At 46.4% G+C, this 25,249-nt stretch overlaps 3 protein-coding genes across 6 annotated transcripts in view; 2 read left to right on the plus strand and 1 right to left on the minus strand.

Annotated features, from left to right (window-relative positions):
- The window catches only part of FLVCR2 (FLVCR heme transporter 2), a 34,285-nt gene extending 12,373 nt beyond the window's left edge, over positions 1-21,912 (plus strand). The window contains exons 3-11 of one of the 2 annotated variants that reach the window (XM_056491950.1): positions 188-328; positions 5,213-5,280; positions 6,017-6,120; positions 12,782-12,892; positions 13,317-13,422; positions 13,895-14,006; positions 14,410-14,465; positions 16,051-16,150; positions 20,357-21,905. In XM_056491950.1, the coding sequence (XP_056347925.1) occupies positions 188-328; positions 5,213-5,280; positions 6,017-6,120; positions 12,782-12,892; positions 13,317-13,422; positions 13,895-14,006; positions 14,410-14,465; positions 16,051-16,140 (788 nt within the window). In that variant the 3' untranslated portion in view covers positions 16,141-16,150; positions 20,357-21,905. Of the gene's footprint in view, positions 1-187; positions 329-5,212; positions 5,281-6,016; positions 6,121-12,781; positions 12,893-13,316; positions 13,423-13,894; positions 14,007-14,409; positions 14,466-16,050; positions 16,151-20,356 lie in introns of both variants that reach the window. The other variant, XM_056491951.1, reaches the window with a different exon arrangement.
- Positions 21,913-22,417: 505 nt separating this feature from the next.
- Positions 22,418-25,073, minus strand: ERG28 (ergosterol biosynthesis 28 homolog). The gene is made up of 4 exons (XM_056491952.1): positions 24,698-25,073; positions 24,418-24,508; positions 23,072-23,190; positions 22,418-22,927 (listed from the first exon to the last, which is right to left on the minus strand). The coding sequence occupies exons 1-4, from the start codon at positions 25,008-25,010 to the stop codon at positions 22,848-22,850; spliced, it is 603 nt and encodes a 200-aa protein (XP_056347927.1). The 5' UTR covers positions 25,011-25,073; the 3' UTR covers positions 22,418-22,847.
- Positions 25,056-25,249, plus strand: part of TTLL5 (tubulin tyrosine ligase like 5) — a 116,606-nt gene continuing 116,412 nt past the window's right edge. For 2 of the 3 annotated variants that reach the window (XR_008840556.1, XM_056491947.1), the window contains exon 1: positions 25,151-25,241. The gene's annotated coding sequence lies outside the window, so the exon portion shown is untranslated. Of the gene's footprint in view, positions 25,242-25,249 lie in introns of all 3 variants that reach the window. The other variant, XM_056491945.1, reaches the window with a different exon arrangement.

A 25,249-nucleotide genomic window follows, 5' to 3' on the forward strand; every position in this document is an offset into this window, starting at 1 on the left:
ATTGGAAGAGAGCTATTCTTTCCTGTTCATGGAGAAGTTCAAACATGGAGATCAAAGTTTAAGGAAAATGGAGTGTTTTGTACAGTTGGTTATACCAGCCCCTCTGACATCCCTCAAATGGTGCAGTGTGTGCTCAGGCCCCTCAATTGCCCCATTACAAACAGATGTACTTTGTGTCTGGTTTCAGTCTTCAAGGAGAAGCCCCCGAGCCCTCCAAGCCGAGCTCAGGCCTCGATCCAGTCAAGACCGACTGCAGAGTATTCCTACGTGCGATCAATCCTCCGCCTGCTCCGCAATATCAACTTTTTGCTGCTTATGATCACTTATGGTAAAGTATGGCCTTTCCTCTTGTGCAGTTATCACACTTTCTCCCTCCCTCTCTGTGCTCTGCTGGGGCAGTAAGTGGCTTGAGTTGTTTTAGGGGAACATAAAGATAGCTCTCCTGTGCTGCTACAGACCAGGAATCCTTATAGCCCAGTACTCTTCAGCAGTGGTTATCAGTGAATGCAGCAGGAAAGAGCAAAAGGAAGGCAAGCACACAAAGGATGATATGCCTCTACAATTGTTCTTCCAGTCTTTGACTGTTTGCTGTTCAGGGGATTTCCTTATCTGTTCTTTTTTTTCCAGTCATTTAGTTAATTGCAGCAAACCGGTCTGAATGCTTAAGTAAGAGTTACATGGAAGTGTCTGAGTGCAAGTCACAGAACTGAGTGAAAGTCATTTCCAAAGGCAAGGATATGAACATGACTGTCAGGGATCTCTGTAGAGATCATGTGGAATATGCAGATGTGAAAACCTTTGTCAGCTTTCTAGGCAGTCCCTGCGAAGCAATTGGAAGGAAGGACTGGGAGAATCTTATGCCATCTGTCCTTGCATGCTGAATTAACTGGTTGCTTCTCTTCAGCAGTCTCGATCTGTTTGTTTGAGGACAGTGTGATGTGTTGAATCTATTCCCTGATGCTGAACTGGCATATGGAAAAGTGTTTTTCTTACTAGCAGAAAGGCCATTTTGTGGTCTGTGCTTGGCTGCAAAATAGGGTATGCTGTAGCCAGCTAGTCTGTGGGTAGTTTTGTCCTCACTCTTCCTACCAACTTGCTATGGAAGCTTCTCAGGGGGACAGTTACATATTGCTGAAAATTCTGCACGTTCTGCCAGCAATTGTATCTGAAAGACCTTGTGGATGAGTAGGCAGGTTGGAGAGAGTCAGATGGTGGCTTTGTACTTGCTGAGGATGTTGTTGGAATCTCTGCTCCCTTCCTTGTCAGTGCAGTAGACTTCTAGAAATGTCCCTCTCAAATTGCTCTTAAACTCTCCTGGTTTGCATTGCAGCTGCTGGGTTTGGCTTTTTTTTTTTTTTTTTTCCCCATAGTACGTAATGTCCTCTCAGAAAGTGAAGACAGAAAAATCTGCCAGGCAGACTCTGTCTGAAGTTGGATTGTATCATATGCTCAGTTCACACTTACCCTTCAGGAAAAATGAAGGGGAAAGCATTTGCTCTAATAGGTGTAAACAAGTCCTAGAGGAGAGGGGAGGGCTCTCAGTACAAAGAACATGTTTAGAATCTTACCTTCCTGGAGTAATTCTTTTCTGGCAGTCACAGTGTGGAAAATCCATTCAGTGGCTCATAATTCATTTTCTCTTGCTGCTGGTCTGTGCATTTGTTCTGTTCCTCTCTGTGTCAGCCTCATGCCAATCTCCAGCTTGACTTGAGATGGTGACTGTTACTCAGAGAGGGAACTGTACTGTGAAACTTTTTTTTTAGCTTGTCTGGGTTTAAAATGGTGACAGTTTTTCCTACTCAAGTCAAAAGTTACGTTGGCCAAGATTTAAGACATCTGCGGCCACATGAGTGCAACTGAGTCATCCTGCCTACCTAACACAAAGATATCTGCAGCCTGTCAGCTTTTGTGTTGGCATAGCATGTATCAGGGGAGAGAGGGGCAAACCTGCTGCTTGTTAATCTCTCCTGGCTATAGAAAGAATGGAGATCTTTCCACAATGCAGGTCAGAACAGGTCTGCAGACCTCTAAGGTCTTGGTATTACTAGGAGCCAATGATTCCTTTCTTGTGGCAAGACTCGCAGTGCTGGAAACAGTGATGTCACTGCTGCTATGTCAGTGCTAGTGAACTGTTTTTCAGGAAAGCCCTCAGAGAACTTTTTCTCCAAGACTGCTGACATTGCTTCAATAAAACTGAAGCATAACATGGAATAGACATTAAGGAATTCCAAGTCTATGGGGCTGGACTTCGCATTGGAGAGCATGTTGCTAGTGGGAGGCAGTGGGCAGGAAAAGGGTGGGAAATTCTGGGAAAGGCTTATAGAATGAGACAGTATTAAGAATCAGCATTTGGAATGGTGATGAGGCAGTGAGGAGTAGGCAGGGCAGTGAGAACTGCATAAGGAGCCATTGTTGGGGAGAGTTACAAGGGTGAACAAGAGAAAGACCAAGAGTCTGGCATGTAGGCAATAGGCTGCCTACCTGTGGGAGACCTGGGTTGTAGTCTGAGGCTTAATAAGGGCTCCTTTTAGAGCTGTAGGCAATAAACTTCCCTGTTCTGGCCTCAATAAAATAGAGGAGACACTGAGGTATCAAAAATGTTATTCTACATTACAAGCAAACCATGGTAACTAGCTAAAGAATCAGGTGGTGCTGGACCTTCAGATGTCCTGCTCCCAGCTACTAGTTCTGGTTTCCCTCTTCTGGGTGGGCAAATGGCCACTTTCCCATTGGAAATTACCATTACCTCTTTAATGGACATTCAAACAGCTGTAATTGTCAGAAAAGCTTCACTGAGCAACTGTGATATATGAAGTGCCTACAACTTTTCTCAGCCCTCACATATGCAAATCTGACACATTGTCTTGATTCTTAGAATGTTTTGCCTGACTTTGGTGCCAAGTGTTGCTGCCAGCTCTTACTATCTGCCCAGCTTGGGAGCAGGGGCCCTTCTCTGTCCTGGAAATCACATGAATCACAGAGCTCCTGTAAAGCTGGTTTACTGACAGCATTAGGTACCAGAGCAGCATCTGGCTGTCTTCACAAGGCTGCTGTCCTCTTGGCTGTGTGAGAAATAGAAGTGCACAAATGAGTGGATGATGTTTATACCCAGCTTTGAAGCGAAGAAGCAGAAGGACTGATCTGTGCTGATCTGCCATACTCCTGTGTCCTTGCACTGCAGCTTGTGGTGTCACCTAGTGAGCGGGGTGCTCCAGAGGTGGAGATAGGATGAAGCTGATTTAGGGTGTGTTAGCTGTTCTGCCATAGCCAAGTGTTGCAAAGAGACAGCTTTCAAAGTTGGAGGGCGCCTCCTTGCTGTGAGATCTCCAGTTGTTCTCCCCCATCCTTGGCTGCTGGGCCTGCTGGAATTTCCAGCCTTCCTGAGTAACTCTTGGTGAGGACTGAGTAGATTCTTTTGTCTAATAAGCATGTCACTCAACTTCTTAACCTTCTGACACATGATTTTGAAGTGGGAAGCATTGTCACTGACAATATTTGGGATCACTTGCATACGAGTCTTTATCTGTTTCCTGGGCCATACAGCTGTGGAGTGAGCTTTGCTTGATCATAGAATGGTTTGGGTTAGAAAGGCTCTTAAAGATCATCTAGTTCTAACCCCCATGCCATGTGCAGGGACACCTTCCCCTAGAACTGGTCACTCACAGGCCAGTCCAGCCTGGCCTTAAACACTTCCATCTACACTTTTGGCAACCTGTTCCAGTGCCTCACCACCCTCACAGTAAATTGTCATGTTGTCAGAGATGGTGTGTGAAGGAAGTGTGATGCACCCTCCAGCTGCCAATCTTGTGGCTCCTCGTAGTGCTGTGTACTACAATAGATATCCAGTGTTCAGTGGAAGACCGGGCTAGGTACAGGATTGCTAAATACTTAAGAGGAGCTAGGTGACTTCAGGATTAGGAGAGCTCAGGGCTTTGTTTCCTCTGTCAAAGCTCTGCCTGCTAGACTGCACTTCTGTATCCTGTGGTAAGCAGGCAGCAGGTGTTGATAGTTTCTGCTTTTAGCTGAGGCTTAAAGAGGAAAAGTAGGAAGGGGGAACTTGACATGTATCTGTTTTTTCAGGATTTCTGTGCCAGACTTTTTAAACCCATGGCTCCTTTTGGAGCCTATAGATGGGTGAGCTGCAGTGGTGAAATCTGTCCCCTTCCTTTCACCCATCAGAATCACTGAAGCCTTGAAGAGAAACCAACTGCAAATGTAAATGACTTTCTGAGAAGAAAGTTATGTTGACTGTTACAGACCTCATCCACCTGGGGAAGGTTTCTCAGTATCACCCAAGGTGAGAGTGTAGCCGTTGCAGTACTGCTGGTCCAGTGCACATGCGTATGTTCTTGCCTGCTGAACAAAGCTGTTGGGTTTTCTGCTCCTTTGAGAAGGCATTTAACCAAAGAGAATTGCATGTAAGATGGAGCAGTGTCTGAATAGCGCTTGGCCAGTATCACCCCAGCAGTTTCATTCTCACCTTGGGTGATACTGAGAAACCTTATTACAGTTAATATAAGTTGTAACAGTTAATATAAGTTCTCTTTCAGAAATACAATTACTTTCATAGGTTTTTTTCAGTGATACCTTTTAAAATGCAAAACTTTTCCCATGCAGGCACACACCTCAGATGCCTGAGGGTTGTGCTGTCTGTGCTTTACCAATCAGCTCTGCTCTTACTTGTCTTCTGGCATTTCTTGGCTTGGAGAGAATGTTATTTACTGTCAGCAGGGAGAATGCTGACAGGCTCTTCTCTGGGAGGAGAACGCACAGGTCAATGACACTGTTGTTAATTGAATCTCAGGTCCTTGTTCAAGGTCTGGTGCTGAGGCAGATGCTTTTCTAGTGTTCTGACTTGGCTGGGGTCAGAGGAGAAAATTGCAGTGCTAAAGATGGATCTGGCTGTGAGACCCTGTGAAGGAGTTGCAAGACCTTTCAGTACCAGAAATGTGCACAGTCCTTCCTCTAGCTGCTTAGGTAACAACCATCCTGAAACTGCAGGGTTCTTTCTCCTGTATACTGAGGCCTGGAAGTTAGTTTGCATTTCTTTCAGTAACCCATGTCTAGCCAGTCTGACTCACTCTCCTGAGGCTCTGCAGCCTTGTTCTGGATTGATGGTCTCAAAGATTTCTCTCTCTGTGTTTCTGCCCTTTCACAACCCAGCAGAAGAGTAGCAGGCTCTGAATGTGCTGCATTTTTATCCCCTTCTCAGGTCTGAATGTAGGTTGTTTCTACGCCTTGTCCACTCTGCTGAACCGCATGGTGATCCATCACTTCCCAGTAAGTGCATCCAACCCTCATGGCCCTCTCTGATGCTTGCTGTTGTCCAGCACTGGCTGCCAAAGGAAAGTCTGTGAGAAAGGCAATGTCACAGCAGTCCAGGCTGGCTCTAGCACAGGTTGGCTGTTCCTTTTTTTTCCTTTACCATCTCATGCAAAAGCTGGTGAACTCTAGAAAAGATGGCCTTAAATGAAATAATTTACTTCTGAGAAAATCTTCTAGCAATTTCCTCTCCGTGTTTCTGACTGCGGTTTCTACTGGGACACCTGTTCCAGGAGGCTGTCCATGCTCATACTCTGGTGGCAGAAGAGTGGGGTGCCTCAGTACCTGTACAGCTTACTGCTGGTGCATGCCACAGAGCTCCTTTCTGTGCTGCCTTATACTGGGTCCCAATATTTCCTAGTCAATCTGGCCCAAATCCTAACAGTAAGCTTGATAGAGTTTATGCTAACTTCTCTGAGATTATCTCCTCACTGGCCAGTGCACACTTTTTTCTTGGGGCTGGCTCAGACACAATTGCCAGACCATTTTTCTTTTCATGGACCAGAAAGCACTGGCTCATGTGGGCCCAAAAGTATTCCTGCAAAGGCTAGTTCTGGTTAGTGTGTTATCAGCAGTAAACATGTATGAAGACTAACTTTGGTGTCTTTTCTTCTCTGGGTTTTCTGCACTTTGCTTTTTGTTGAATATAAGTTAGCTCCTGCATTTGTGTGAGTGTGTATATGTCTCACCACAGGGGGAGGAGGTGAATGCTGGCAGGATTGGACTCACCATTATACTGTCGGGGATGGTTGGGGCTCTGATCTCCGGCATCTGGTTGGACAAAACCAAAACCTACAAGTAAGTCCCTTGTTTGCCTCTGTGCCCTGGTGACTGTGCTCTACATCCATACTGTGCAAGGAGCAACCCTGTGCAGTTCCAAGTTGGCAGTCTAGAGACTGAATCATAAGGAGGATTTGTGGGGAAAAAAAATAGAGTTCTTCAAAACTCAAATTAGTCTAGAGTGAAGTTTGGAGCTCCGTATTAGCTGGCATGGGCGCATACAAGATCTGGTGTTGGTGGTCCCTGGGGAGGCTTACAGAGGAGATGGCCCAGTAACTGCTTTGTCAGGGATGAGAGAGTTCTTGGCACAAGCAGAATCAAGACTGTACCAGACCATTTCTCAGCCCTTACAAACCAGCCTCTGTGATTTTTTGTCCAGCGTAATGAAAGGCACATTGAATTCAGTGCCCAGAAGCATTGTGTTGATGGCGTGTTGCTGTATTTAGGGCAGGCAAAAGGGTTATTGGGGTTATGGGTGGATGATTCTGTTTGTTGCCCGCTGAGCTGGGAAGGCAGATCTGGCCAGCATACCTTGCCATCTGCAAAGGGACAGTTAAGAGTCTTTGCTTGTCCTACAGTTCCCAGTCCTCAGGAATTTGGATCTCACTGAAACACCTCTGTAGGATATCCCAGGGGATACAGAGAGACTCTTGTGTCTTATACTGGAGTCCAACCAGCTTTCTGGTTTCTCTACTGGCTTTGAGAACTGTGCTATAACCTATTGTCTGAGCAGGTTGGGTGAGAGAGGGCTTTATTGGTGATGTGCTGGTAATGACTTGAAAGTAATTTCAGAGTTTTATTCCTTGCAGCAGCTTTTCATCTGGGGGAGTCCTTCCGCTATTATCCTACATCATATCTTGGGCCAGAAATGCACATTCTCATTGTAGACAGCTTAGATTAATCTGGCTAGCTGTGAGCTTGCAACTTCTGAAGTGGTCTCTAGCCCTAGCTCCCTATAAAGTACATGGATCAGAAATATAAAATTAACTTCTCTAGTAAGAAAGAATGATAGGTGAGGACTCCTTGGACTAGCAGGTCATTTGCAGCTGCGTTTATATGGTTTTGTGGCACTGAGTAGTTTCTCATATGGGAGTCCTGGGAAATAGAAATAAGACTGTTAGAGCTGCACTGCTAACAATGCAATGTGATTTATGTCTCTTTCCAGCCCATGGCTAATGATAAGGTAGCTTCAGCTGGCACTGCTAGACTGGATGATCTTCCTGGTTCTCTGTAGGTGGGGTTAGGTTGCAGCATGAAGGCTTGAAGAGGTTTGTGACTCACCATGCAGAGCTGGGACTTGAAATCCAGTAGAAGGGGAGAGAAAGAAAAACCACAAATCCTGCATTTGTTCCATGTTGCTTCCTTCCTTGGAGGGATCACATAGGGTAGGCAGGGATGGCTAACAGTGCAGAAAAATAGGACTTATGTTATCCATGGAGTTTATCGTACAGACCTCAGGGACTATTGGGAGATAGTTTTAGCCTTAGGTGAGGAAAAGCCCTGCTAAGAATTTGTTCTTCATTGCAGCCTACAAAATGATTTCTGTGAAACTAGCACATTTTTTTTTCTGAGTGCTACATAGTCTTTATTTAGCCCCATTTAAAAGTCTATTTAAAAAAAACTGCCAAGATGCCAGATGTTCTAGGTGGGTATCCTCCCCCTTCCCTCTGTTGCTGAGATAGTGTCAAGAATAAAATGGTAAGCACATGAAAATCAGGAAGGAAAGATATCAAGTCCTTTTTTTAGTCAGCTTGGAGAGAGAGGAAAGCAAATGAATGGGATCCAGCTGTGAATGAGGGGAGCAGGGAAAGGCTAATAACAGAAGGAATTGCAGAGCTCTACATGCATGTTTGATCTTTACTGTACCATCAGCAGTTCCTTGAAAGGGTGAGGCTGTGCTAAGTCAGGCTTTTCCCATCTGTCATGCTTGGGCATCAAATGGCCTTGCACTCTTGCCTTTATTTGGCAGGCAAGTCTCTGCAGCAGCTCCTGCACTGTTCTTGTTTTCGGAATAGCAGGTGCAAATTAGGTCCATTCAAATAAATATGAGTTATGTAGTGACGAGCAAGCAGTGCAGGAACTGGGGTTATCTTTGATGGTATGACTTGTTGGGAACAGCCCATCTCTTTGAATCATAGAATCAGGAGAAGATCCTTAAAGTTTTGACATCAAGCTCCTGGCTCGGAGGACAGATGAGACCTAGAGATTGCTGGGTGTATTGGTAATTTTAAGGCAGTCTGGCTCAGAATGAGGGGACCAAATAAATCATCACTTCTCTTTGGCTGTGCTTTTCTTTTAAGTGCAGTGTTCACATGGCCTCAGGTCAAGCTGGTTGCAGTCAGCATCCTCCACTTTCATTGCTGCATTTCTATAAGGCAAGATGTCAGAAACATTTCTCTCTCTCTCCATTGACTAGGCAGAAGACCCCAAGTGGTGTTTTAGGTCTGTACAGATGTAAAGTACAAAAATTTGGGGGAGGGGGAAAAGATAGTGAAGGATGGGGCACTTGGGTCTCTTCCTCTGAAAGGTGAGTACTCTCTCAGCCTAGCCTTACCTGCAATATGGACCTTCTTATTGTAGCCCTTTTTACATAAGGTTAGTCCTTGTGTAGTGAATGTCTTCACCTTGTCCTGCCATATATCTTATATAAATAACTTACCAAGACTGTCCTTTCTTCTGACCTTCATACAGGAAGAAAGTGGCATAAAACTGAATGCCAAAGAATTAGGGTGTGGTGAAAACCAAAGCAGTTTTCTCTAATTCATCCATTTCTCCAGCATCTGACACCTCTGTGTCTTCAGCGATGAAAACTTCTGGGAGCATAGGAACAAGGCCTTTGTTTAGGCTTGTGTGCTGTCCTCATGGCAAAACCTGTGGAGGCCATCTGTCATCCCTGTCCATACAGCAGAGCATGCTGGAGCTGCACACAACATCCCTGTGAGCAGCTGAAACTGTTTTATGTGGCTGTTCCCCTCATCCCACCTCCTGCTCCCAGCTTGTTCATTTGTTGCCTCAGATGTTGCTTGACTCTTATGTTTTTGCAGCTGCAATCCCCTCTGAGTCTTGTCCTGTCACTTTTGCTTTCCTCATCCAAGTGACCTTGTGAGGCAAGGCTGGGTGGGCCATACCCATTCCTTACTCTGAGGGTTCTTCTGGCGCTGACTGAACAGCAGGAGATGTGTTCTTCATTTCAGCCCTGTTCCCTGCTGGTGCTGGCCCTGTCTGGCTTTTTTCCCCAAGGTCTCTTTTTTTTTTCTCACAGTCTCTTGTGTGAGCTCTTTAATCTGCCTCTTCAGAAGGTTTGGGAATGTGACTGTGAGGGCAGATGAATGTCAGGGCTAGTTAGGTTCATCTAAGTGACCAGTGTGTCATGTGCTTCACAGATCTGCCTCTCCCTCTGCTGCAGAGACTTGGCAGTGGTGCCTTTGTAGCAATGCTTCCACATGGGTGCAGTGGGCTTCCTTCCCACACCCCAGAGCACAGGGCTGGCTTAACCTCAGTTTTTCTAAGGTAATGTGGCAGGATGCCTATCTTCCACCGTGCACTCACTGCACTAATCAGCCTGTTAAGTAGATGGTCTCTGTTCTCTGTTCCAGACAATGAAAACTGTCAGTCCTGTAGAGCCGTCATGGGAGTAGGTTGCTAAAAACACCAGAATGCAGTCCTGATGTGCTCTGTGAATCTGCTTCTCCTGCTTTGTGCTTTTATTGCTCCCATGAGATTTATGGCTATGATAAGAGGCTTATTAAGCTAAAACTGGGCATTTTTCCATGCCCGGGTGCCCCTAGGGACACAGAGTGTTCTTGTCCCCTGGTGAACAGGGTGTCAAAGGCCACTTTTTGAGAACACCCTGCCTCTGTGTGTTTCCGCAGAGGTTTTTGTTTCCCTGTGCAGCAGTGTCTACTAGTATTTCAGTTAAACCTTCTTCAAAATTTTGTGTCTTTCTTCTTTTTTTGTGACGACTGAGCCCTAAATCTCCTTTCCTTGTCATCAGGGGGAGCAGGGTTTTGCTGAAGTCTGGCTTAGAAGTCTGCTTGTGTGCTTAATGCTGTTTCCTGCAGCAAGACTTGCATTCACTGCTGTCTGTTCAGATCCTGTGAGGGTCTGTGGTGAGCAGGCAGCAGTTCATGGCTTCAGGGCACTTCCTGGTCTGTGATTCCCACAACACTCAAGCCTGTGGTCTTGTTCTTTCACAAAGGTCTGTTGATTAATTTTGTTCTTCTGCAGCCTAATGATTCAGGGAGGTCAGTGTGGAAAACCTGCTAGATCAGGTATCCATAGCAGGATCGGTTTTCTCCATTTTGTCCTCTACATAGTTCTGCAGTTTCAGTGAAGAACACCTTCAAGAGTTTGCCTGCAGCTGTGAGTCTGCCTGCTCTAGTTCTCGGTGGGACACAACATGTTCTGGGAACTCCTCTCTTGCAGCTTGACAAATGATACCGCATCAGTGTGAAATAAGGTGTTGATCACATCTGGTCACTATCTCATTCTTCACCTTTGTCAGGAGATGAGAGGTGAAGTGCAACACTTAGCAACTGTCATGACACTGAATAAAATACAAATCACTTGGAATACTTGATCCTTAGCCTAGAAAACTGAGTGAGATTTTGTGTGACTATTCTGAGACCTCTGCACTGTGCCTGAAACTGGCTGTGGTGAGAAAAAAATTATAAAACTCTCCATGGGCTGAGTGTCTCTGCTGACTAAACTTCCAAGGGCTGCAGCCACCTCTTGGAGGCCTGCACAGTATTTTAGCACTGACTGCTATGTAGTTTGGAGACTGCTAAATTATAGAAGGAGCACCCAGTTCAAACTTGGTTAATGTAGCACAACTACAGAACTGTAATTCTAGCTTTGAGCTCCTTTTCTAATTATCTCTTTCCTCCATGGCTGCTTGTCAAGGCATGGGAGGCATAAGAACTATGGGACATATCTGTATTGAGCAGAGAAAGGCTTTTACTTGCATCTCTTTCACTCTCTGGGACTGTTCTGTTCAGTCATTCAGCTCTTCTCCTTCTGCAGCCTCCAGGCTCTGTGCAACCATGTAGCAGCTCTCTGCAATGGATTATAACAGAAGTAAGCAGTCCCTTTATGCTGCCTTCACATACCAACTTTGCTCTCAATGAAAACTTTGGAAAGAACATACTCAAGAAATTATACAGCATTGGAGGTTAAGGGATTTAACTATTCCTTTGTTAAACAACAAAATTACTTGCCATAGCATGTTGTTTAGTCTTTCAGTATATTAAATGAGCCTGGTGAACCTTGTAAGTATGCCTCAATAGCTGAAGCCTGAAATTAGCTTCTCAGGCCTATATTTGGATAAGAATTGACATATGGGCATGAGCCCCAGTGACTGCAGTCATTGCAGCAGTAAAGGAGGACAGAACCTTAGCTGGAATAGTCTGCATTTATCGTAGTAATTCACTGTACTGGAAACATTTTCTTACTCATTATAATACTTACTGCCTCCTTGGGTTGGATTTTTGACGGTGATCATTTGCATTAAAAAGGAAAAGTGAAAATAGTTTGAGGCTTAGTTTCTTCAGTAGAATTCTAGGAGCGGAAATCAAACACATTCTTTAATGGATTAAGACTTAAATTTGGAGAAAGTACACAAGAAGCTTGTAATAATACATGTAACTTCTTCCTAAAATACAATGATCAAAAGGTTTTATCAACTCTGGTAACTATTCTGCTTTCAAAATCCTGGTGGAAGTTCAGTCAGGTAAAGTATTTACCTTTTCCTCCTTTCCCTCCTCAAAACTATGTACTGTGAAAACCCACTGCTGCCTTTTGTACTAGAAAGAGCCTTGGTTTTGTTTTTTTTTTTAATGTGGGAAGGATTTTCTTGGTGTGTAGTCAAGGATGACAGTTGCTAAATGTTGCAGTAAAATCTGGCCTGGGCTGCTGCCTGTGTCTCACAGTACTGAGTCCACTGATGATCCTTGCGTGGCCTGGCTGCAGGTTTGGCTGTTCCCAGGATCTGACTGGCATACTTCCTGAGCATGGGATGTCTTTGTCTCCTCTGCACAGAGACAAGAGTTTGTGGCTTAGCTGCTGTTGGCTGTGGAACTAACACTGTCCCTGCTAAATGCTCACATGGCTTGAGAGTGAGGCTGTGAGGGCAGCCTGGCTTGCATGTCACCTCTCCAAATACAGCAGGTAGTTTAAACAACAGGAAGGAGCAGCAATGAAAGCTGTTTTGGACACTGAAAAATATAGGCCCATAAGACTCTGGCAGTGTTGACACCTCTTTCCTTTATGTTCCTGCTTGAGAGTGCTGGATCTCCTTGGCTCCTGCTTGTAAGTAAGCATCTTCAACTCACTATAGTACAGAGGATGCCCAAGGCAGATTAATGATCTCTTTAATTGGCTCTTGTTCTCCCCCTCAAATGGTATGTACTGTATATGACCAGGCACTTGTCAACCTGTGCTAGTATCTTTCTTCTACTACTGCTCTGCTCTGTGTGCAGACCCTTCCATACTATCTGTCAGTCCAGTTCCTCTGTCTGGCTAGGCGTGTCAAGAGACTGTGCAACTCTGAAATTTTTTTTTTTTTAATTATTATTATTTTTTTTTATTTTTTTTTTTTAGCCATGTGCTACAAGCTATACTAAGATTTGTGGGCAAAAAGGAGGACTGGATTAAATAAAACCCTGATTGCTTTTTCTTGCAGGCAAACAACACTAGTTGTCTATATCATGTCTCTGGTGGGAATGATAGTCTATACCTTCACTCTGAGCCTGAACCACCTCTGGGTGGTCTTTGTGACTGCTGGGTTGCTGGGGTAAGTTCATGTGCAGGCTACTTTCCTCAGCATGTGAGCTGCTAGGGGATGAGCAGGGAGGCAGAACTCCTGCTGTGGGAGGGACTGGGGAGAGCCATAGCATCTGGATGGCTCCTGCATGGTTTAAGGACAAAATTATCTGCCCTTCCCATCTCTCACTTGTGTTTCATTAGAGTCAGGGACATTATTGTGACCCTGCTCAGCTGCAGCCACCTTAATTGTTCCAGGCAATCAAGTGGAGCTTTTGGAAAGCAAGTGGTACCCACAGCCCCATAGATGACCAGTGGACAAGAGAGAAAAGCATGTGGGCTGGCATGACTGTTTGACTGTGCTGGAGGTGATGCCCCTTAGAGTTATGGTCTGTACCTCTTCAGTCTTCCTTCTGGCAGTTGCTGAGTCTTCCTTTCTGTGTACTTCATTACAGGTTTTTCATGACAGGATACCTTCCTCTGGGCTTTGAGTTTGCTGCAGAGTTGACATACCCGGAATCAGAAGGAACATCATCAGGGCTCCTTAATGTCTCAGCACAGGTAGGTGTGCTGTCTTCCCTTCGTTTGCCTCTTTTTAGGCAAAGAGATTAAATTGTAGTTCCAAACCTTGAGTCCTATTTGTTGTCCATTTCTGGTGTAATGTACTGCAGATCTAAGCACCCCAGGACCTGGCTTTTTGCATGATGTTCCTCATGGCATTTCTGTAGTGGCACTCATTCTGTTTCTACTTAAGAAAATACTTCAGAATGCCAGCCATCCTTGCCTTTTTCAACATAGCTTCTAATAGTCCTGGCTCATCTCCAGTGAGAGATGAGATTCCAGCTGTCAGAGTCATCTGTCATTCCATTAGCTGCAAGGAGGTGTCTCTGGATGTGTTTATAACCAAACTTTAGCCTCTCTAGGCCAACTGTTTGGCTGGCCTGTATGCTCTGACACTTTGGTAAAGATTGGAAAGAATTTGGGCTGCTTTATAATAACAGTACAGCTTGACATTACCTTTGCTTCTTTGTAGATTTTTGGTATTGCCTTCACCATTGGCCAAGGGCAAATCATGGATCGCTTTGGGACAAGGGCAGGAAACCTCTTGCTTTGTTCTGTCCTGTTCCTGGGGACCATTATGACAGGTAATTAAAATTTTCAGTGTTCTTATGCTCTGACTTTGCCTTGGGCTTGGCATATTAATTGAAGGCTTTTGTGTGCAGTGCCTGCAGAAAAGGGCAGAGCCCACACAGCAGTCCCATAGCAATGCTGTTCCTCTTTAAGCATCTGGTCTGTGTTACAAAGAAGAGCTGAGGCTTTTTGCTCTGGCTGGGGTCTCAAAGTTGCACCTGCAATAAAGAATTTATATCCTGCCTGTTTCAGAAGTGTTCTCAACCTTGTCGAGGAGAGTGATTTTGCTTGCTCATTGTAATGTGTTTCTGTTTCTTCTGGGACTTCTGCTGCTCCTTTGAGTTCTGGGTAAATTGACTTGGGCACTGCATAGTGACTTGTCTGCCTTCACACCTTTTTTTTCTCCCTCTGTTCCAGCATTCATTAAGGCTGATCTCCGAAGACAGCAGGCCAATTTGGAAAATGAGCAGACAGTGAGTAAACCCTCTTCAATCCCTACTGTGCCCCTGCTATTAACTCAAGACAACACCCAACCTCTCTCTTCTTTCTAGGAAAGGGGATGTTGTGGGGAAGTTCCTTGTTGGCATTTTTAAACTGGATGTAATCCCAGCTCTGCCACCTGCTGGGGCCTCTGTTTGCTCAGTATTAGTGTCATGCAGAATCTATACACTCTGGTCCTCTGGGGTTCTGCAGGGCTTCACACATCTTCATACTGGCTAGGGCCAGATGTAGGGCAGTGCTTGCTCACTTCTCTCACTTGACAATGTGTTAAGGCCTTCAGTATTTTGTTCCTTTTTAGAGCTGAGTAACTATTATTATGGGCCCCTAGGCTGGCAGGTTATTCCTATTATTCCTTGACATCAGCAGCTAAGCAGGGCTCAGTGCATGTGACTGGAGGAAGCTAAGGTGACAAAGCCTAAGTGAGGGCTTGAGCAACCTGGCTGCTCACACTTTCCATAGCGCTGCTGACAAGGCTCTAGTTCACACTTGCACACCAGAGCTTGGGGGGTGATGTCCCTGTGGTATACTGTGCAATAAATGCTGCTGTTTGCACATGGGAGAAGGCCTCTGGTTAGCTAATTGCAGTGGATACTGTCAGAAGATCTTTCTGCAGAGAAAGGGAGAGGGGACTGGTTGCTTGAGGCTATTTTCCTTATTGCTCTGGGCTCCTCTTCTAGGATGTTAGCAGAAATATCCACTCAACATTCAGGCAACCATTGGCAACCATGACTAGCAGAGTATGAAAATCTCAGTTCTCTGCTGTCTTGAGTCAGCTCTATTCAGAAGACAGTGCTGCCCTCCTCCAGTGCTGGTGGCACTGTGAGTTAAATTCATAACATGTATGTGGAAGGCCCAGGAAAGGGCCTGAGGTCCCTTGGCAGTGAAGGTGATGCCTTCTAGTAGTAAGACCCTTTCCCTTTGTCAGACATTTCTCTCATCAGATGAACTGTACATTTTTGCCTAAGCCATTTTTACTATAAGTCTTTGTCAATCTAAATACTACTGTGAGAGCTTGCTGCTGCATGGGGAAGAGCATTGCAACCAGAGCAAAGGTGGTGCGATGTCATTTTTATAATCCTGAAAGTCTTCAGAACTGACTGTAGTGAGATAATAGGTCTCAGCCAGTCAAAAACTTCACTGGCAGCTCCTTACCCCTGAGGAGACATGCTCTGAGGAAGTCATATTGCACACCCCACCACAGCCCCAAATGTGTCCTCCACATGGCTGAGCTCACCTGAGTATTCTCAAACTTAACAACCAACCGCAGGTGCTCGACTGACTGAAGGTAGGCTGAGTCTGGTGTTCTGCACTAAGATGGATGCCTCGGCCAGGGGATCAGCCAGCTGGGCTTGGGCATTGTGTGCTGCCTTTGTGGAGAGCTCTGATGAAGTCAGGTACTGGAGCTTTTCTCTGTGACACAGCTGCCCTACACATGCTTGGGTGATTTTACTGCTTTCTTCCATTGTCTGTTTCCCTTTCTTATTTTCCTCCGCTTTCATTTCTCTTCCAACTTGCCTTCATATTTTCTGGGATGGTGACTTGTGACTATCATTACAGAGACTCCAAGGCAGCAATCAGATCATGGATTATGGGACTGTAGCTTGTAACTCTAACCCCATCAATTCTCACTCCTGCTCACTAGCTTAAACATACCAAGGTAGGAGAATTGTACTAATCTACTTCTCTGAACACTCACAGGGTGGCACAGGCACCAAGCCAATGGCATTTCTGGGGTGACTGCAATGGCTGTAGAGTATCAAGAATCCTTCTGGTCTTTTCAGGTACTCAGCTGAGAGGAGAGACAAGACAGCCTCCAAGAAGAGAATGGAGATCCCCCCACTAGACTCATACCAGACAGAGATGTAGGGATTCATCTAGGTGCAGCAAATCAAAACCTGGTGCTGGAGCAGATGGAGAGCTGGACTGTCAGTCATTTATTAGGAAGAGGAGGTGCAGACATTTGGAGCGACTTCTCTGGCCTTATTTTTACAGTCCAGATTCTTGGCAGTGATACCAGGAACCCTTTAAAGAATTGGCTTTGATCACAGCCAAGGTGTATGGCCAACTTCAAGGAGGAAATTTAAAAATGTGTTGCAAGAACAGAGTAATTGGGTTGGTGCCTTGTGATATAAGAATGCCTGAAAATTTTAAAGCTCTATGCTTGTTGATCTGTGAATCTTTGCATTTTCTCAGCTGTTGCTTGGGGTGGTATGATTTACTATGCACTGTCCTCTGCTTTACACTGACAGGCTTGTCTACTTAGTTATCCATGCTAGTCTTTGCTGTTCAAAGTATGAACAACTGTGTGTATCATTTAGTGCCACAGCCAGCAGGACTAACAGGCAAAAGCAGAGTGAGTTGACTGGGAAAACGAACCTTCACCCTGCTAAGATTAGGGCATGTTCTACAGGGACCATGAAGCTGCTATGCGTTGATGGAAGTATGAGGAAGAGTCCCGTGAGCAAGGAAAGACTGATGGTAAATGGAGTTATATCCAGCTGCCATCAGGTGGTGGTGCCCCAAGGCTCAGTATTTGGAACAGTCCTGTTTAATGTCTTTGTGAATGCTCTGCATGAGGGGGTAGAGTTAACCCTTATTCAGTTCACAGACCAAACACCAAGTTGGGCAGGAGTATTGCTAGAAGGTTGGAAGGCTCTGCAGAGGGACTTGGATAGGCTGGATCCATGGGCTGATGCCAGTGGTACGAGGTTTGACAAGGTCAGGTGCCAGGTCTTGCTCTTGCATCACAACAACCCCCAGCAGTGCTACAGACTGGGGACAGAATGGCTGGAAAGCTGCCCAGCAGCAAAGGACTGGGTGTGCTGGTCAACAGCAGCTGAACATGAGCCAGTGTGTGCCCAGGTGACCAAGAAGGCCAGTGGCATCCTGGGCTGTGTCAGAAATAGTGTGGCCAGCAGGACCAGGGCAGGGATTGTCTCCCTGTACTTGGCACTGGTAAAGCCACACCTCGAGTCCTTTTTCAAATCTGGACCCCTCACAACAGGAAAGACATTGATTGAGGTGCTGGAGCATATCCAGAGAAGGGCAATGGAGCTGGTGAAGGGTCTGAGCACAAGTCCAATGAGGAGCACCTCAGATATCTGGGATTGTTTGGCCTGGAGAAAAGGAGGCACAAGGGAAACCTTTTTGCTCTCTACAATGACCTGAAAGAAGGTCATAGTGAAATGGGGGTCAGTCTCCTCTCCCAAGTGACAGGAGAAGAGGAAACAACCTCAAGTTGCATCATGGGAGGTTTAGATTGGGTATTAGGAAAATTTCTTCATTGAAAAGGTTGTCAAGCATTGGAACAGGCTGCTTAGGGAAGTGTTAGAGTCAGCATCCCTGGAGGTATTTATAAGACATGTAGATGTGGATTTTAGGGACATAGTTTAGTGGTGGACTTGGAAGTGCTTGGTAAATGGTTGGACTCAATGATCTTAAGCCTCTTTTTCAGGCTGAACAATTCTTTGGTTGTTGCAAGGGGAAGACTCAGAGTCAGCTGTGAGCTTCCAGAGCATGCAGAGCTGTAGAGTTGTGCAGATTTCCACTTTCCATTGAAGTACTGTACCACTGGCTGTGTAGCAGTTTGTCTTCTATTGGTGCCCTCATCTGCTATGATTAGACAAATGTTGCAGTTAGTAGATTAAATTAGGTGAATGGCATTGTGTACACCTTGTCTCTATTAATTAAGCTGTAGTGTGGTCCCAGCAATCCTTCCCACTTTTGTCTGCCTCAGTTGCCAGAGCTTTAGCTGGGTTAGCTTTCTGTATCTCAGGACACTTGGATCAAAAGCCTGTTTTACATAATAATGAGGCTCTTTGTGTGCTGCCTTTGTTGTAAATGCATCTGAAGCCATTCCAGTGTTGTGCCTTAAGATTTCATAGTAGTGTCAGTTGATCTAGCACACACATTATACTCACAAATATGCTGTGTAGTGTTTGTGCTCATTTGCTTTTGATCTTCAGCATCCATGCAAACCTTTTTGTATTGTTATTTTGCATTAAGAAAAAGAATCTTTGCTGATCTTCCATAGTTTGTTTAGGACAAGCACCCACCCTCAGTAGCTTACTGGATTCTGTTGGAAGCTGCACCATGCTTAGCCTCTAGTGAACTACTGCCAATAAAAAACATACTGGAATTTTGTGTAGTAGGCAATGTGTACCCATTCTCTGCTTCCCAAACTTCCCTACTCCATTTCTGTGTTTACTGTGCAGCCTTTTCCTGTCCCAAAGCCATAGCCAGGCCAACTGTGTGCCCTTTTCCAGTACTGTGACTCAAATCTGTGAGAGCAGCCTTCCTTTCCCAAGGTGGTGGAGTCTTGCAGACTGTCTGATCTAAATTGCTGCTCCTGTAGGTCCACAGCAGGTGACTGGTGCTGAGACCCCAGAGATACTTGGGGAGTGAGTTCTGAGTTGCTTGAGTGCTTCCATGGTGCATTCTGGTGGAGTTTCCGAAGTCTAAATGCAGACTTCCCCTTATTCCTACCTGTGGCACTACTTCATGCACTCCCCTACCCTTCCTGCTTGTTGAAGTTCCCTCTTTGCACTTCTTGGCTTTTGCTTCCAGACATCTCTTTGAAGCTTTCCTTATCTCAGTCCTCTGCTTTGAGATATTGCTGCTGACTTCTGTAAAACCTTTTCACCTAGAGATTGTGTAAGTGCCTGCTCAAAATGAGACTGTTTCATATCTCTTGCTTCCATGCTGCCTGAATTTCTCTTGAGCTGCACAGGGGATGTGAACCTCTTTCCTGTGCACCTCTGACCTCTGCCTCAGATATCAGTCTTGCCCTACAGTGAGTAAACTTAGAGCCCAGGCTGCAGAAAACTCCACATTCACCCTTACAAGTCTGTGTGCTCTCTTCTGAATTGGTGACAGCTGGGCTGTTTCACTGTAAGCAGAATCAGAACTTGAGAGTTATCAGAATTCCACTAGGGGAAGAAGTCTCAAGCTTAATCCTAACACACCCCAGAGCTTGTCTAACTTCACCCAGGAAAGCTGGTGTTTGCTACAGTTTGGTTGTTCCATGAAACTGAGGATGGGGTGGTAATTGGGCAGCAGTCTCCATTTTACTTGCTTTTCCTCCAGGAAAAGCTCCTTCCATCTTAAGGTTTCCAGAAATTAGGCTAGTTCTTCTACAGGATTTATGGTGAAAAAGAAAATTTGTATGTGTGCCTCTTATTTCTTACATCTCTTTAAGATATGAGTAGTGAACTTTGAAGAAGGTAGTGCTCTGTGGAATTATTTCAGCCATAAATCCAAGTTGAGGAAAGGAAAGAAACAGGACAGAGGGTGCAGCACTTCAATGGGAAGTGGGGGAGGGGATGAAAAAACTTGAAGATGAGCAAGATAAGCAATGTGTCTGGGAATTGAAGAGGCCTCAGAAATGCTGGAGTAAGAGCACAGGGGAACTAGTGGTTGTGCTGAGCCTCCTGAGGATGTAAAGAAAACAAATTCTCTCTGGTGTTTGCACAGACACTGTTCTGCCTCACGGCATGAGGGAGTTCCCAGCACCTTCCCTTGCCCAGGAAACTGGCCCAGCTACTTCATGCTTTGAGGCTGAGCTTGGGTCACAGTGAAATGTTGGTGAGCTGGCTGTGGGTCTGCTACCTCCGGTGGTATCAGCCCCACCATGAATTAGAAATGGTGTGAGGACTACACACGTAGCTTAAACAGTTGGATGTTGCACTGCCCTGCTGCCCCAGTGTCCCTTGCTTGGGCAGTGGCTAGAGAAGGAAGAGGCAGCCAGCAGCACTCTGAGGATGGCAATTCTTCTTTGGGGATTTCTGCACTAGCAGGGAGCTACAAACTACCCAGGGTCTGACCAGCCAGGATCCTAACCATATTGTTTTTCTCTGACTTACAGAAAGCATTGCCAGAAGCCTACGCTAATCCCATAGTCCTTGAGGAATCACGGCTGTGAAATGAAGGGGTGGCAAAGCTGGGAGATACAGCCCCCCCTCATTCCCATCTTTTCTATCTGCACTATCCTCCTGTGACATGCACCCCATGGGAGGGGGCAGCTTCAGGACAGGAGCCCTGTTAACTGCTTGTGGAGTGTGAAAGAGCAAAACAAGAGGGGGGTTTCTTTCCTCAGTTTTATCTTTGCATCTTGCTGTTTTGGTGTTTGGGAGGAAAAGTTGGGAAAATCTGCTGTGTCCTCCCACTCTCAGCATGTATGGAAAAAGCACATGTGCTGAGAGAAAAGCCACAGTACCAGGCTAACCCTGAGCATGATGGTGGCAGCTTGCATGTGGCTGTGACATGAAGGGCAGAAGCTGGACCACACTTACTCTATGAGCAACCCTGGAAGAGCTGGCTCTAGGGAAAAGGGATTGCTCTGCCTTGGTTCCCATTATGCTCTGTGTTGCACAGGTGGTAGTAGAGGCCTCAGTACATTACCAGCAAGTGCAAAGCACTGCACCAGCTACTGCCAGCTCTTCTTTTATTATTTGGCTTTCCCAGATGAAGCACTCCTTATCTGGATAAACTTCTGCTCAGAATTCACTGAGCCTGCCCTATGTTCCTACATAGTAGGAGTAAATTAAGAGATACTTTTAGCTGGAGGCAAGGACTGGTTCTGCAGCCTAAATCTAGCTCATTACTACATTAGCAATAAAAGTGAGTCAAACTACACTTTCCCTGGGTTGAGGACTTTGTCTTCCTCCTTAACAATAAAGTGCCTTTTGCATGTTTCAACATTACATAAAAACTTTTGTTAAGTGTTATATTGAGAAAACCAGCCAAGGCTGTGTTGCTCTTCACAGCCACAGAGAATGGTATGATGGGAATCCAGCTTTGCACCAGTGTGGAAGCTTCCCACTTCATAACAGAGAACAGGAAAAGGTGCCCACTTACCAGCATTTGTGTCTTATAGACATTGCCCATCTATATGCTGTTTATCTTCTAAACACAACCATATAGATCTTTTTATCACTTCTCCATCCTTTCCAGCATCCCACCTCTGCTGGAGACAGCAAGTATCCTTATATGCCTTAAATCAAGCAGTTACTGATGTATTATTTGAGGCAGGGGATAAAGCCAGTACTGAGGTGGAATTGTTAAAAATACTCCTCTCTGACAAACTATTTTTGATAAAACTTTTTTTTTTTTGTGAAATTTAAACTTTTTTTGGATACACTACATTTTGATACAGCCTGAGTTCAGTAAGTGCTTAGAGCACACTCTTACGCACATGGTATGATTCTTAGGGGTCCTGTGCAGGGCCAGGAGTTGGACAGTGATCCTGATAAATTCCTTCCAATTCAGCATATTCTATGATTGAAGTCCTATCTTTGATAGCCTGGGATTGAGGATGGGGGTTTAGAATGATATTCAATAGAAATTTCAATGTAAAATATAAACATTTGAAATGTAAAATAAAAATTTGACACATTCATATTAAATGGTTTAAAACAGTCTACATGTAGTGCATTTAATAGCCTGAAATCTTCTGCAGAATGGAAAAAAAATCTTTCTGCCCAATGCTACTGCTTTGTTTTTTGTACTGCTTTGTTCCCTCTTTCTTCTGCATGTGAATTATCTTCCCAGGTAGGAGTTCCTGCTCCACATTTTTCCACATTTTGTATGCTGCCCACTGCTTTGGGCATTATTTTCTCTAGATCTAAGGAACCTGCTCCTGTTTTTCCATCTTCTGTAGTTATAACTCGCTACACAGGAAACTCAGTGCTTGTTCACAGATTCAAAGTTTGAGTTTCCTGTCACCAGCATGCTACAGAAGACAGGGCATCAACAACCCTCTTCAGGTGTGTTACCTGAGCAGTCAGACTGGAACTTTGTGGCAAGGAGTCAGGGAAAGGTATGTTTGCTGTAAAGAGAGATAAGGTATTCTGCAACATACAGTGGAAGGTGCTGTTGGTTCTGATCTTCGACCTACTGCTGTGTAGCAGAAAGACAAACAGCCCACTGCAGATTTTGTCATTTATTAGAAATGGCCCCTGGAGAACACACACATGCAAGTTACACAGCAGTGCCAGGGGTAGCACCCATTCTCTCTTTCTGGTCCGAAGTGTTCAGCAAATCCTGGATAGTTCTGCACCTTGTCCCCACAAGTACACCGGGAGAGAAGTCCTTAGAGCTCCTTCATGCCAGGGGCTTTGCCTGCAGTCACCAACTGCCTCCCAGAAGCTTTGACACAAACTCCTCTGGGACTTTGACATCAGTCAGTTGAAATGTTGCCTGGACAAGACAAAAACAACTTGGTAATGACAGTGATTGACAGAGTCCAACATTGACCCACCAGTGGGACTGATGTCCTGGAGAAGTTCAGCTGAGCTTTTGTGGAAGTCTGGCAGTGAAGGTAGAAGATGACACCGACCTACGAAAAGCCCTCAGCTTCAGTTTTTCTTCTTGTTTTGTGAAAGTGCTTCTACCTCCAGGTACTGCAGCCCAATCAACATCCCCAAAATGGAGAAACCTGTGATAGAGATACAGGATGAGCTGTGTAGAAAAGGCTGGACAAGAGATGAGGTATCCCCTCCCACCATCCCCTCAGCCCACAGCTGCATGGGAGTTTTTCTGAGGTGTCATAGCTCCAAGGAGTTTGCAGAGCTCTACTTACTTGCTACCATGAGGGGTGCCATAACTCCAATTGTCAAGGCTGCAGTGTGGTATATGAAGACCTCAGAAAGGAAGTGAGCGAGGGCCAAAAAGAAGGTAAAGAGCGTGATGTGATAGAGGCTGTTGAAGAGCAGAAAAAAAGCAAGTTATCATATCATACTATAGGCTTGAATATGGCTGAGTGGAAAAAAGGCAAACCTGCATGCTGCCCCATCTGCTCTCACTGGTAGCACATAGAGGACTTTGTCCCTTGCCTAGTGAGATGCAAATTCTCCCTGAGCAACAGCTGAGAGGAGAATGGGGCAGCGTGTTCAATGGTGCATTAAAAGTCACAGGCATTATCTGGTCTGAAGGAAGATGAAGAGGGGAGAGCATGAGTAGGGCACCAGTGAAATGAGAAGTATGTGCACACACAAAAAGGTGAGAATTGGATGAGCAGAGATCTAGGGTATCAGGACTTGGATGACTTCAGGCTGCATCACCCAATGTCTTCCCACCTGTGCTCTGCTACCCTCTATGGGCCACAGCTGTTGAAAGGGAGCAGGTTCAAGAGATGCAAGATAAAATTCCTCAAAGAAACAACTGATTCTTGGTAACTGGCATCGCCACCCCCTAAAAACATATGGTTTAGTCCTTGCACCTCTCTATCTCAGATAAGCCTAGGCAATCCAAGCACATACTGCCAGGTGAACAGTGACTTCTGCTGCAGGGCTGAAGGAAGCAGTGACAAAAGCATTTTAGCAACCTTCAATAAAGGCTTTGTCTAGCACAGGCCTCAAGTCAGCTTGCTTGGAAACCCCTCTCAGAAACACTTTTGTTAGCACAGGGAGAGATGGTGTGCCTTCCACTCTGCCTCAGGCTGCCCCTCAGGACTTGTTGTCAGCCCCAGGTAAGAGAGTAGGAAAGAAAGCAACCGGTTAAGATCACTGGGGCACCTAAAACTGTCCCAGTCTTTAGCTGAGCTGTCACAGTAAAAGAATTATTGAGCATCAGTCACACCACAGCATTAGCAATTGCTTCATTAACAGAGCAGCAGTGCCATTCAGAAAATGCTTTCCAAGCTGGAGCTCAGAAAATGGTGACAGTAAGAGGTTCCCAGATCTACCAGCTTCTGACTGAGCTAAGAAGAGAAATCAAACGCGCAGGCTGTCCCCACGGAGGAAGAAGGGGGCAGCAGCTATCGCACAAATCCCACACTGCTACTTGAGCTTCTTCAGGGGAATGCTGTCAGCACTATAGAAAGTTCAGGAACAGCTCTTGATTCCCCACCTCCTCTGTGCCTCCCCCTAAGCTCAGGCTGTGTCTAGCAAGCAAACCGATGGATTTATCGGGTGGTGCTTTACATACGTCCTGTTACGGATGTCGATTGCGCAGAGGCAGCGGATCACTGATGACAGCAGCGTCCAGACGCCGAAGGTGCGAGCCTGGAGCCCGTTCACTGCGTAAAGAAGGAGGGAACACATGGAGACCCCCCACGGCCCTGCCTGTCATCCCCAGTGCCGCCGTGGAGGGGCACGCCGGGGCAGCAGGCAGCTCCTGGGCCCCAGACGTGGGGCCCCGAGGAGAGCCCAAGGCCCACGGCAGGAAGGCGACCTCCAGGCGCCAGGGCGGCCGGCGCGGCCCTTACCGAGGCCGGGGCTGGCGGTATACAGCTTCTCTGAGAGGAAGCCGTGATCGCGGAAGCTCTGCAGAGTATTCCCGGCGGCGATGACCGACACCATCACCAGCCAGCTGCGCAGCACGTTCAGGAACCGGCTCATCCTCCCGGCCGGCTCGAACCGCGCCCGCCAGGCCCAGGACGAGTCCCCGCTCGTTACCCGAGGCGCTCCCGCGGCAGCACCGGAGCCCCGCCCGCGCCACCGCCCAGCGCTCCGATTGGCGGCCGCTCGCCGCTCCATGCGCGCGCCACGTGACGTATGACCGCCTTCCGCCAATCGCATCCCTCGCCGGGCGGGAGGAGGGCCCGCCCCGTCCCCGCCCACCTCGCGGGAGTAGTCGGGAGCGCCGGCAGGGGGCGGAGTGGAACGCGCCTGCGCAGTGAGGCGGCGGGGCCCCCTGCGCGCCGGGGCGGGGCCGCCGCCAGTCGGTTGTTGTAGTAACGGGGAAGCGGCGGGAGGGGCCGGGGCTGCCTGGAGCGCCCGGCCCGGCACAGCCCGGCCGTGCGGGGGCAGGTACGGCT

Source organism: Oenanthe melanoleuca, chromosome 5, assembly GCF_029582105.1.
Source record: "Oenanthe melanoleuca isolate GR-GAL-2019-014 chromosome 5, OMel1.0, whole genome shotgun sequence".
In the NCBI taxonomy this organism is placed as follows: Eukaryota; Metazoa; Chordata; class Aves; order Passeriformes; family Muscicapidae; genus Oenanthe; species Oenanthe melanoleuca.